Source organism: Apteryx mantelli, chromosome Z (genome assembly GCF_036417845.1).
Source record: "Apteryx mantelli isolate bAptMan1 chromosome Z, bAptMan1.hap1, whole genome shotgun sequence".
Lineage (NCBI taxonomy): Eukaryota > Metazoa > Chordata > Aves > Apterygiformes > Apterygidae > Apteryx > Apteryx mantelli.
The window spans coordinates 12934524-12947275 of record NC_090020.1 but is presented as its reverse complement, the minus strand read 5'-3'; the positions used below and the strand labels follow the sequence as shown (position 1 = coordinate 12947275).

At 36.1% G+C, this 12752-nt stretch overlaps 1 protein-coding gene across 2 annotated transcripts in view; it reads right to left on the bottom strand.

Annotated features, from left to right (window-relative positions):
• Nucleotides 1–12752, bottom strand: part of SLC44A1 (solute carrier family 44 member 1) — a 70462-nt gene that overhangs the window by 17590 nt on the left and 40120 nt on the right. For both annotated transcript variants that reach the window (XM_067316682.1, XM_067316681.1), the window contains exons 6-10: nt 9442–9611; nt 7458–7547; nt 5259–5386; nt 4147–4333; nt 1725–1890 (exon numbers count right to left, since the gene is read on the bottom strand). In XM_067316682.1, coding sequence (XP_067172783.1) covers nt 1725–1890; nt 4147–4333; nt 5259–5386; nt 7458–7547; nt 9442–9611 — 741 coding nt within the window. The remainder of the gene's footprint in view (nt 1–1724; nt 1891–4146; nt 4334–5258; nt 5387–7457; nt 7548–9441; nt 9612–12752) is intronic.

Below are 12752 nucleotides of genomic sequence, written 5' to 3'. Positions count from 1 at the left end.
CAGATGAAGCATGAGATAAAAAACTCGCTAAGCCACCTATTTCAATGCAAGATTATCCTTTCTACTCCATATTTTTCTAGTTCTTCACTCAATCTAGTTTTATTATTTACAAGATTACATCCCTGTAATGTCTTTTAATAGCTTCACTGATGCATTTAGTTATTATACTGGAGGACTTCATCATTCATGAAACAGAATTTCTGTCTGTGCATTAAATTAATTCCATGCTGTTGAGATATATAAATATTCTTTTTATTTTTCATATATATGTTACATATATATACACATATATATTTTTAAAGAGATTAACGCAGATAAGCAATCAGGTGTAATCCACATAACAGTCTCAGCTACAAAGAAAAACCTATTAAACACTTGTGATGTGAATAAAGCACTTGAAAAAATATCTGCACACAATACTTAAAAACCCAGTATTTTTAAACAGACTAAAAAGCATATGACAAGAATAGAGTATGGTTGCTGGATATCTTCATTTAAAAAGAGGAGTTGTATCTTGTCAACATCCTCTAACTCATAAGGCTCTTTATCCAGAGGAGTTGCATCTACATTACCTTGAGAACATTGGAAATAAAATTATAATTAATCTTCTAGTTGCTGAATAAGGACAGCCTTTTTTTTTCTTTAAAGGAATGTATCATGAACTGCTAACGTCTAGGATTACATCTGGAGAAGCTTCATTAAAAATCCGCCTTTACAAAAGGTAAGAAGACAAACACTGTGCTTGATTCGTTTTCTCTCCAAACATATTGCGAATAATTCTAGGTCACATACCAAAATGTTATAATACAGATCACTGAGGTATCATTTATTCTCATGGAATACTAACAAAGCACCAGATACCATATTTTTCCCCAAACGCCAGGGCCTAAGCGCTAAAGCAAAAATTCAGGTTTTACTTGAAGATAAATTTTGAACTATATTAATGAAAAATTTGAAAATACAGTATTTGTGCATTCTAGAGTTTAAAATCCCAAAGCTGGTATTCATTCATTTCGAAAAGCTCATGATTCTGAAATCAGTCTCATGCCTCTGTGAAGCCAAAATCCTTGTGCCTGAACATTGGTAAAGCCATTGTTTGATCATTATCATCACCAGCATAGCCTTCTCAAACAGCTAACGGATACATGCGGAGCAGCCAGGATACAGTATACCATGATAACAGAATTTGGGACAGAAAAATAGCAAAAAAATATGGAGTTTTAAAGCACACATATTTTGTATCACTTGTATATTTGTGAATGATCTTGTTAGAATCTATGGGAAAATGATGAATCTAATTAGACCTTGAGCAATTTTGTATAAGAAAGATTAATGAAGCACTGTGAATAATTTAAATGTTTTGCAACTAAAATTATCATAATCAATTGCTGCCTGTCATTTTTTAATCTCTACAGAGCTTATCAGCATTAATATTAGAAAAGATGATCTTCCAGGTGCTTTCTACTTCTGTAAACAATCATTCATGTCTTTATGCTGTGCACAGGTTACAAGGCAAACAAGACTGCAAGTCCGTAATGCCAATACTACAGTCTACAACCAGCAAAACAGATTTTAAGACTTGATACGATTTAAAAAGGGTTAATACAATTCTACTGCTTGCCAGCTTCCAAGGTAAGTATTTTCCCCAAAAGTTCTATCCCTCATTATTTCTTCTGATTCCATTTCCAGGCCACTCACAACAGAGCTGTCTAAGATGTCCTTACCTTGTAAAATAGTATGTCACAACAGCCCCTGCTACAGTCATCTGCTGACAGGCTAGGATAAACTCGCTGATCCAGATCAGCCCCACCACATGGTACCACCACATGTATTTCAAAGGGCCTGTCATCTGAAATTCGACAAATCCTTCTTCATTTGGGACAGGACTACCTAAGAATAAATCAGAATAAAAAAGGAAATAGTCTTTATTCAGCACTTATTCTTTCATCAGCTCAGAAAGAAGGACACATATGGCGTTAGTAGTACATAGTCATTTACAGAGGAACCACTCCAGCTTCTACTAACCCACACTCCTCTTAAAGATTATTCATAAGAAAGATACTGGTTTTGGAACAAACAATAATGGCAGTTTAAAAAAATCAAAAAATTTTGAGGATACTCAAAATCCAGCAAAATTTCTTTTAATTTTTAGCCATAGGGTTAAAATTTCCAAGAATAACCGGCAGCAACAAGTAGCAAGAATTATTATAACTAAACATAATAAAAGGAAGTTGTTGTAGTCATTTTTAATTTTCTGTCCATTGCTCTGTTGATATAATTTACACAGTGAGAATAAATATTAAATTTGGATTTAGACGTCAACATTAGTAATCAATTTTTTTCCCCAGTGTTGAAGGTATCCATGCATGTATTTCAACAATATTTGTGGCTTAAAAGGCATTTACAAACATGAGGAGTTGCTACAGAGATTATAAAAGTAGATTTTCATACATTTAGAAGTCCAGGGACTCTTTGTTTAATCTGAATAGCGCTATCATGTATAATGACTGACAGTACATGTCAAAACCCCACTAGGCAAAGCTCTATTTCAATATATTAACACACCTTGAAAAATTTCATCTTATCCAATATAGTAATGCAAATAGCTGATGAGATTCAGATAAATACAGGGAGTGAGGACATATCAGATGTCTAGAATAGGTTTAACTTGTAAACCATTGTTTTGTCTTAGTATTGCAGTACCCCTTCTATCATCTTAGATATATTTTCACACTTACATAAAAAATAACATTTTCTTGTAAATAAACTGAACTATCAGAATAATTTTGTTTTCACCAGCAAGTTAATTTTCTCTTTGTAAGTGTAGGCTTATTATTATTATCTTTTTAGGTAACATGCACATTTTTGATTCTCCTGGTTTGGACTGAAAAGATCTGGCCCTATTTGTGCAAAGATTATGTCTAACTGATATTAGTGAAGCTACTAAGTGCATATAAAGTTAAAAGCATAAATCAGTCTTAGCAGAATCAAAGCCAATTTAAGAGTTCTGTTATTAAAATATACACATCAGTCTAAATTCTGTAACTAAATTCACCTCTGTGCAGTGATCTTAAGTCACAAACTGAAATGTGGGATTGGGACTTCAGTTATTTTCAAAGGCAAACATCTTTTTGACTTGCTGTTCTTTAAATAATACATATAGCACATCATGTAATGAAAACTACAATTTCAACACTAAAGTAATGAGAGCAAGAACACATGAATTTTGCCCCTAGCTGAAAATTCAGGCCAAGAATTCCAAAAGATTTATCTTGTACTACCATGAAATAGCTCTGTGACCCAAAATATCGCTACTTTTGGATTAGCAGTAAAAAAATCAATTTTAAAGTTCTAAGGTTTTAGTAATGAATGATGATTTCCCCGGCCACAGCTTGAGGCAAAATAACACACATCTCCTATTTTAAAAGCAGTTGCTAGACTGCCCTGCTGAAATAACTAAGATTTCGATCAACAGGATTGAATAATTCTAGAAGCTCTTGTCAGGCCGTTAGAACAAGTAGAGCCCTCTCAACTTTTAGGCTCTTCAGAGTGAGGAGACACTCAGAGAATGGTGGCTGCTCTCACAATACAGTGTACAAACAACTGGGAAAAAAAATAAAAAAAAAAAATCAAAGAACATCTCACTAATAAACCTGAAAAATACTGGAATAATATTGGACATGTAAACTACGAACAATTGAAAATTGCTTACAGTATATTTACATTTTGGGAGACAGTCAATGATTCAACAGCCTTTTCATTACTATGTCTCTATCTGTGTAAGAACTTGCTGAAATACACTACCTTCTATCTTTAGATGAGACTAGCTGTTTTTAACCTGTTTTTCTAAAATCAGAGAGAATTATTTGCAAACTTATGGAAGTCTTAAGATTAATGGACTCTTGTGGTTATCAACATGCCAACTTGCATCAAATCAAAAAGCTGGCCTAAGACACAAAGTAACATACAAGACTCACAAACATGCAATAACTTTCCAGACATACACTGAAGTCACTGAAGCAGATGAAAAGAGGACACAAAGTTTTTTTTGTTTTTTTCAGAGGTTCCGCCATGCTTTTTAACCAAATCCATCTGAAACTGTACAAAAATAAAGTGAAATTTAAAATAAGCCTGGTAGCTGCTTACCTGTAGTACCAAGGAAAAGCAGGACGGTGATCCAGTACGTCCAGAAGAGGATAAGCGCAAAGAATGTCCAAAATGGCTGGAAGACTAGCAGTGGCAGGTGAATGAAGACCTTGCCGGCCACATGGAACAAGGCAATGGTGAGAGCTACTCGTTTGCGCATAACTAACATTACCAAGAACAAGATAACCTAAAGGAAGAAGTTTCCAAATGACATTTTAGAGAAGTGAAAAATAAGCCAGATATAATTTTGTGCAACTAAAATTTTCAAATACAGCAATTAACACATGTTCCTGGTGGGTGATACAGCTATAAGCTTACAAGATCAAAATTTAAATCTTCTATCAGCTTCTTCGAAGAGAAATTATTCTTCAAATTCTATTTCTGGAAATTCCAATTTCTTATTTATTTGGAAGTGATCTTAGATTGAAGTGACTAGGCCAGATTCTACACTTACATTGTACAGACCAGTGAAATCAAGAGGACCGCAAAGATTTAACAAGGAACACAGTTTAACATTTATTTTTGGACAAGGTATAGTGGACTTGTCAGGTAAGTCGGTTAAATATTGTCAGTTTTTAATGAAGTCAGTAATTCTGAAACAAGGAATAGCAAGGCCAAAAGAAGTTAAAATGTTTCAGTATTGTTAGTATTTAAGTTTACAATGATCCCTCTGTAAGTGGAACAACTTTGGGAATAACTGTTTTCAGAAGTATGAATGGTCTAAGGACTGTTAAATAAATTGAAATGATGAAGTACCTCTGAATTGGAAACCTAACAAAAATCTTGTGAGTGAAAGTGGATTGGGGGTCCAATACTGCACCTATTCATGGATGTCCCTGTGGACATTTTAGAGTAGAGCAGAGCAGCTGCAGGGCCAGGAATTCTCTCCTGACACTAGAAGAACAGGTGTTACAGAACAATGCCTGGAAGTAAAAAAAAAATCACAGCAACTCAGCTCGTAATAGAAATAGAAACTCTTCAAAACCACATGTGCAATATAAACCTTTCACCTGAATGAAAAAAATAAAAATTAAAAATTAAAAAAAAAAAAAAAAAATGGAGACAGCCAGTAAGAGAGAACAGGAAAATAATGTAGTCTTAGCAAAACATACCGTGAAGACTGTTGCTGAAATGGCATAGATCAGAAGAGCCTGAAGATTGTCTTTGGCTATTTGAGTCTCCACAGCACTGGCAGATACTCGTTGTTTAGCATAGAGCCACCACAGGACTCCTGTACCACCTATGTTTTGGAGTAAAAATGAAAAATAAATTTTTTTTCTTTTATGGGACACAGTCACACTACCTAGCACCAAAAAAACAGTTTTTTTTCTTAAGTCTAGTATGGTATAGAATATTCAAGGACACTGATGGCTAACCCAAAAGAAACTTCTGAGGATGGAGAAGTGCTCAGGTCTCCTCTCTTGCTCTCTTCCAAAGTGGACACTTTTCACAGCCTGACCCCACTATGTCCATTTAAAAGACCTGTAGCTCTTTGCCTCTGTGTTTTAGGGTGAAGCGCATGAAAGGACTAGTCCAGAGGGAGTCCTAGAAAAGGTTACAGCTCCCATGAGATGCAACAGAGGATTAAAAAAAAGGAAAGAAAAGGTGAGGGAGAGAAGAATGAAATTGCACAGTAGGATATATTTAGGAAATTAGGACGGGAGAGAGAGAGAGGAATCATTGGATGAGGATGCAAAATAACAAGAAAAACAAAAAAGAAGAGGCTATGACTCCTGAGAAGGCTAATGGAAAAGAGAAGGGGAAGCCCAAGTGCTAAAAACAGCACCTAAGGTTCATGACAGATAGCTACACCTGCATCAAGAAAATGTCATTCAGGTACTGGAAAAACACTAATGAAAAGCCAAGGAGGACAAAAAGAAGTACTTTACAGTATACTAACCCCTACTATGAAATTCTAGTGCCTTATAGCCAGAACTTCATTCTCATATTCTGGCTGCCATTCCAAGACAGGGAAATTCTCTTAAATACTGGTTTCCAACTCCTCAGTGAGTTAACCTTTCCCTTGGACAAGCTTTTTTGCTTTTGAGTTCCCTTCTCTGTTCTGTTTGTATTTCTCAATCAGCTGCACATGCTGCTCTAAAGAGCACAAGACTTTGCAGAAGGTACTTATTTCAGTCTAAAACTAAGGATACTCTTGGTCCCTCCTAAACAAACAGCTGGTACAGAATAAGCAGCATGTCTCACAGAAGACATGTTCTTGCTCAGTCTGTGTAATGGATGTGATTTTTCAGAACACAGTAACAGATGGCAATAAGACAGGTCATTCAACTCTTTCAATCAGCACAGTTATTCAGCTTCTGAACAGAAGTGAAAAAAAATCTATTTTTTCCTTTTCCTCTTCGATCACAAATCTTGTGACCAATAAGCACAAAAACTAAGTGATCCTGAAGAATTTAGTTGGTCTGCTGAATATTTTCCAGCCTTTGCGGTCATGAATTGCAAGAAATAAATTACAAGTATTTCCTAATTTAATCACTCCATCTTTGCTCCTTCCCTGCTCTTATCTGCCTATACATTTCGGCTTTGTTACTGAGTATCAGTAATAGGAAACTTTAGTTTCACAAATGTAAAAGATGATGTGATGAAGTAAACCTAGGAGTTGAATCATTTTGGGTAACAAAGCTGGCATGGCTGGCTGCATTTCATACATATCCTAGGTCATACAGGACTTCCTGGGTCACATGGAAATATGAAATTTTGATTTAGAGGTGAGAGAAAACCACCTATAGGTCCTCACCTCCGAAACAGATCTTAGACATGCTTAGGGACCTACTCAGATGGCTGACAGGGCTGATCTGTCTGTCAGGGTTAACACATCTGCATAGCATCCTAAAGCCCCCTGAGGAAGTCTAAACAATACTTGCCAGTTGATTCCTGCAGGCTGGAGTATGCCCAGCAGGTTGTTGTGCCATCTGACACACACAGACTGTTTGCCTGCTCACCTATTTTGAAGGCAGGAGTTTAAGCAGCAGGTCATGTTTAGGGCTGTGTTACAAGAGCTGTGAAGAATACCCTGTATTGCATACAAGGACTCCAGTGATTTAGGCTGACAGGAAGTTTGCCTGCCAAACAGGAGGTGCAGCAAGTCTCTAAGTAAGGAGCGACACACAATCTGGTAAAAGACTGTAGTTACAAAGGTGTCATTTTTAACAAATGTCTTGAAGGGGTTCAAAGGAAAGCAGAAGGGAGGGCATGGTCCTTAGATCTGTGTAGGATGTAGCTGACCTGTGGATTTAGAGGACAAAGATTAGAACTGCATTCTCAAAAACTGGGAGAACAACAAGACTTACCGAGTGATCCCAGAATGACAAGAATTGTTAAAATCCAGACAAGTACTCTTGAAATGTACCTGATTATAACCATCAAAATCATGGACAGCACTGCAAAAGAAGACAAAATAAAATAAGCAGAGCAATTATTTCAAGGAGAAACGAACTCCTCAGTTCTCTCACTACACTAGATAATTGCCTTTCAATTAAATTTTTAGGCAGAGAGATATTTTTTTTCCATGGCTTACAAACTCACTGCTCAGATAGGAAAATAGGCACTTCTACAAATCCTGCTTTGGTGCTGCCAATTAAAACAAAAAGAGCATAAACACATTTACATGGCACATTACATACAAGACATAATGCATACATACAGAGATGTATTTAGACAATGACAAAACAAACAGCAAGACATGACAGAACTGCGAGTCTAGTAACATGACCACACCTACAGAGGAACAGAGCAGAATTCACATTTAAATACACTTGCCAAACAAGTGCAGACAATGTGATGTCTACTTATTCCAAAATGACAGATTGGTGAAAAGTAAAAAAAATATAGCTTTGTTCTTTATTTTCAACATTCAAAGTGGGTTCTATAAGCTTTGTTGATACAGTTCTACTGTCATCCAGGAACAGCATGTTAAAAACTCCTCTTCAACGTTAGATGACTAAGAGGTAGTGTGTGCGTGCATGTGTGCATGCACGTTCACATTTTTGCACACATTTGTGTACAGCAGTTACACTTCCATATGAAAATAACTGGAACCAGGCTTTGTGAATCACACAATCTAACAGTTAGCTTAAAAATATTCTGTTTAACTATGGGAGTATGTAAAAAATATGAAAACTATCATACTTTTTCCTCCTTCAAATTAAAATTTATTGTATGTAGAACTCTGTACTGACACTAACCCAACAGTAGCACTGCTAATTCAGCCACTAGCTGTCTGATTCTGAATATTCTTTTTACCATCATATCAAATTACTACAGCTGTCGGTATAGAGGATTAAATAGCTCACTAGTTATAACTGAAAAAAATACTCAATGGTGTGACCTTTTTTTAAAATGGTATCTATCATCCTCTTTTTTTTACCACAAAGGTAGACTAAAAACAAGAGGACTTCTTTTCCTGGAGGAGATTTGCAGTGGTTTTTTCTTTTTCTTTTTTTTTTTTTTTCCCTAAACTGCAGGTTGTTCATATACACGGCTAGTATCCAGAGCTTTTCATTTTAAGATTAAAGACTTTATACTTAGGAGTAAAATCAAATTATTAAGAAAGTAATTAATGTGGGTGAATGGCATTCAACCTTAATTTATAAGACTTCGTTAAAATTGCACTTCAGCCTGGTGCAATATGAGTGATATGAATTATCACTCTATAGTCCAGAAACAGGCATTTCCCAAATGTAGTAACCATGCAGCATCTCTGTGCTGCTGGAAATTTCCTGCTCTTCAGACAAAGCCAAGATTTTCAAAGGTCTGAACTTTTTATCTTCCAGTTTGCGGGCAGGGGACAAACAACACAACAAATGGGCACGTAACTTTCCTCGTTTTCCTTTTAAAGTTCTCAAATCCCTGTAACAAATAGTTAAATCAAAACATTTTAGAAAAGCGTGTTACTGTGCACTTCTTGCCCAGTCTTTTCTATTTGGAAAGGGATTAGGATTGGCAGAAGATGAATGAATACTATAAAAGGGCAAGGTGAATATTATAATAAAGAGGACAATGGGGATGCTCTGTTAACTATGCCGAAAGTAATAATGCCTATTCATCTGGTCCACAACCTCTGTATCAGATCAGGGAAGAGGAGGAAAATCAGAAAGGCACATTTATACTACTTCCGAAAAAGTTATCAAGCTGTCATATAAAAAAAGCATTCCGAATAGTTTTCTAAGGGCTCATTGCTATTATACATGTTTTCTGCTCATATTGTGCTTAGAGGGTGTTAACAGTCTCCTACTGCAGTACTATGAAATAGCTAATAATGAGAAAAACAATTACCTAGTGATAACAAGCAAAGTCCCATTATAATCTCTTTGCTGGTCATAACTCCACTAATCAGCCTGTGTAAGACACTACTGTCACTGACAAAGGTGATCAGGGCCTCTGCAAACTTGGCATAGCAGGAAATGTTCACAGGAGCACAGCGATGGAAGAATGGAATAGGTGCACTGGTGACACAAGAAAAAAAAAAATCAGAAAAAAAATTACTCCTACTTAATATAAATGCCACATCAACACACAAATGAAAGGTGAATAGATGCAACCACTCCACCCTCATAACATCATAACCAGGAACTGTGTGTTGAATGCACAAGTGCTGCTGAAATGAGGATGATCATAATGGCATGTGATGCAGTTCTTACAAGTAACCCTGTAAGGGTGGAGTGCACATTGCAATAGGATATTACCCTCCCATCCTTAAGAAACAGCAAGGATTATAAAATAAATGTTTCTATTTCAGCTTAAGCATCTCTTATTGAAGTGATGAACCAGCAGCTGAAACAACGCCTTTGACTCATGTTGGAATACTGGCCCATATCTGTACTAATAGAAATCCAAGAATGACAGTTCTCTATTTGGAAGGATACATTCTATGCTTAAAGAAATCAGCATTTACAACCATTGCTAATATACTTCTTCTTAGTCTTCCCCCATACTAAGCTTGCTCTGTAATCAGAAGATTACAATAACAGTGATTATTTTCATTACCTTTGCTAAAATTACGCACTATATTCTTTGTAAAACATGCAAAGATATCTGTAACTATTTCATTGTTCTTGAACCGTTTTGGAAACATCCTCTCCAAAATATTGATGTTATACATTAAACTTCTCATAATGCTCAGCAGAACTTGTTATGAAGCCCATCAGAAGAAGATACAAGACTGTAAAAACTTCACTTTAGAAGCGGGTAAAGAAGCTGCCTTTCTTGCTCATAAACTACGTAAGATCTCAAAGTGACCTATTTCTTATTTTGATCAATCTTCTCAGTTGCATTTAAGACATGTTCCATGAATTATATGTTCTTTGCTGCAATTGGATCCAATGAATAAAATGTCTTTTGTATTAAGTTAGTCTTTCAACCTGTAGGTTTGTTTTCTCCACCCCAATCTTATTTAAAAGATTCCAGTAGACTGCAGCAGCAATGCACATAATCTTTTGAAGCTTCCCCATTTCAGCCTCCAAAACCAATGATTTCCTGTACTCAACTGCTCTTTGTTAATCCCAAATCCGTGAAAAATTCTAACCCTCATTTAAAACACATAGTGAGAAAACCAGCTGCCATAGGCACATCCTTTCTACGTGTTACTTTTTTTTTTTGGGGGGGGGGGGGAGGGGGAAAGGGAGGAAGGTGCCATGCTGAAAACAATGTGTGTGTAATTATTCCGCACAGAAATGGGGAGAAATTGTGATCATCTGTCATAACATAGATAATTAATAGATCCTAGGTTTTTGTGTGAAATGACAGACAATTCTAAATTATATGGTTTTAAATTCACTGGGCTAAGCAGGTAAATGCATTGGCAGATGCTCATATTGATGCTCTACTTTTGGTTAGTGATGAAGACAGCAGTTAAACACAGCAAGTAATTGTGTATTAGTCACAGTTGTTAAAAACCAAATTAAACCCATAATGACTGCATATTTAAAAAGCAGCCCATATACCCTCTCAGCCTTTTACAACATACCCAATTTTGGCATATGCAGCATACAGCAGTTATTTATATGCAGTGAGACTGGAAAACATTGAAATTGAGAGTTTTTTCTAATTTTTGAATTATTTCAATTTTGCAGAAAGCCTAGAGCATATAACAAGTTTTCACTATCAGTGACAAAGCTCAAATTTTGAGCTTCAGGTAAGCAAAGAACTCTCATTCCTGTGTCTGAATAAGCAAATGGCCATTCTGAAAATGGAAACTAATAGGATTAAAAGCATGCAGTTCCAAAATAAATGCTAAAAGAGGAACAAATGCTTTTTGTGCAGACTTCTGTATTACCACTCTAAACTCCCTTATGCTGTGGCAATTTCACTGCACATTTTAAGTTACTGACTTTTATGTGCAATAATTAATTTCTAACTTTGTTGTAATTAACAAAAAAATGATGTTAGTGGTTACTATGAGCTTTCTTGAATAAATGGGACTCTTGGGACCGACCTTTTGAGATTTGCTATTTCAGTGGTTCTGACTCAATGAGTAGGTTAGGTAAGATGTCTTGATTAATAAAAAATGAAATAGATCTATTCTCAGTGACCTCTGCTACTTCATATGGCCTATTCATTATACCTTGAGATACTACTTACCGAAGTGGAATGACAGGTTTCTGAAAATGATCTGATACTTAATCATGACCAAGAGCAGTAAATTTCAAGCCAGAAGATGATGACGACAAAAGCTGCATTTTTAAAGCAATATTCAAATGAACAAAAGTCCCATCTAACTGTTCAAGCACTGGCATTCATAGGAGAGCTGGCTTCTCTCAGAACTACCTCCAGGCATATACAGAAACATGAGTGTGGGGAACCTGGATGGAATTCCACTGTTGTCTGCTCTTTAAAACCTCTGTAAAACAGCTCCTTGGCATAGCTCTGCAGAGTTGGTTGACAAACAAATGATGCAGGGAAAAGCTGGACAAGTTTTCTTCCAGACCTCTCTATTCCAAAACTAGACAGTGAAATCATGCTCTACTGAGGGTGAGAGATTCTAGGCAAAGTTACTGGAAGAAATACAAATTGCAGGCTCATTGCTAGGGAGTCACAGCTGGACAGTGCTTTGAAGCTGAAGGATCAGAGTCCCTTGAGACATGAAGCCTCAACCGTAAGCCATGAAGAAGTCTTGTCATCAAATAAAACATCAAGGGACAGTCCTCATGGCATAAGCATCACCATTCCATGGACTTAATGGGAGTCACATCATAGTTCATACCTCTGGCAGATCAAATCTGAGATAGGGAGTGTTAGATAAGTTCTCCCAGAATGCCTCAGCCCATAGGGTGTGGATCTCTAATTTGTCTCCACGATTCAATTTTCCCTTCAAATTATACTAATTTACTCAAATAATTTAGCTAGAAAAATCTCAAAACCAGATTTTACAGATAAAATATTGGCCTTTTTTCCCCTTTCCTTTTAGCATTAAACTCAGACTTTTCAATTTCAAAAAATTTTCAAATGCATTGTACATTTTATTCATACTAAATAAAAAAGCAGAAACACTCCACTGACATAATAGCTTTTTCAGAAATAACTCATGAGGTAGTTTTTGTGGAGAATTTACACAGTATCATTAAAGCTATGGCACAGTGTTCTATCTG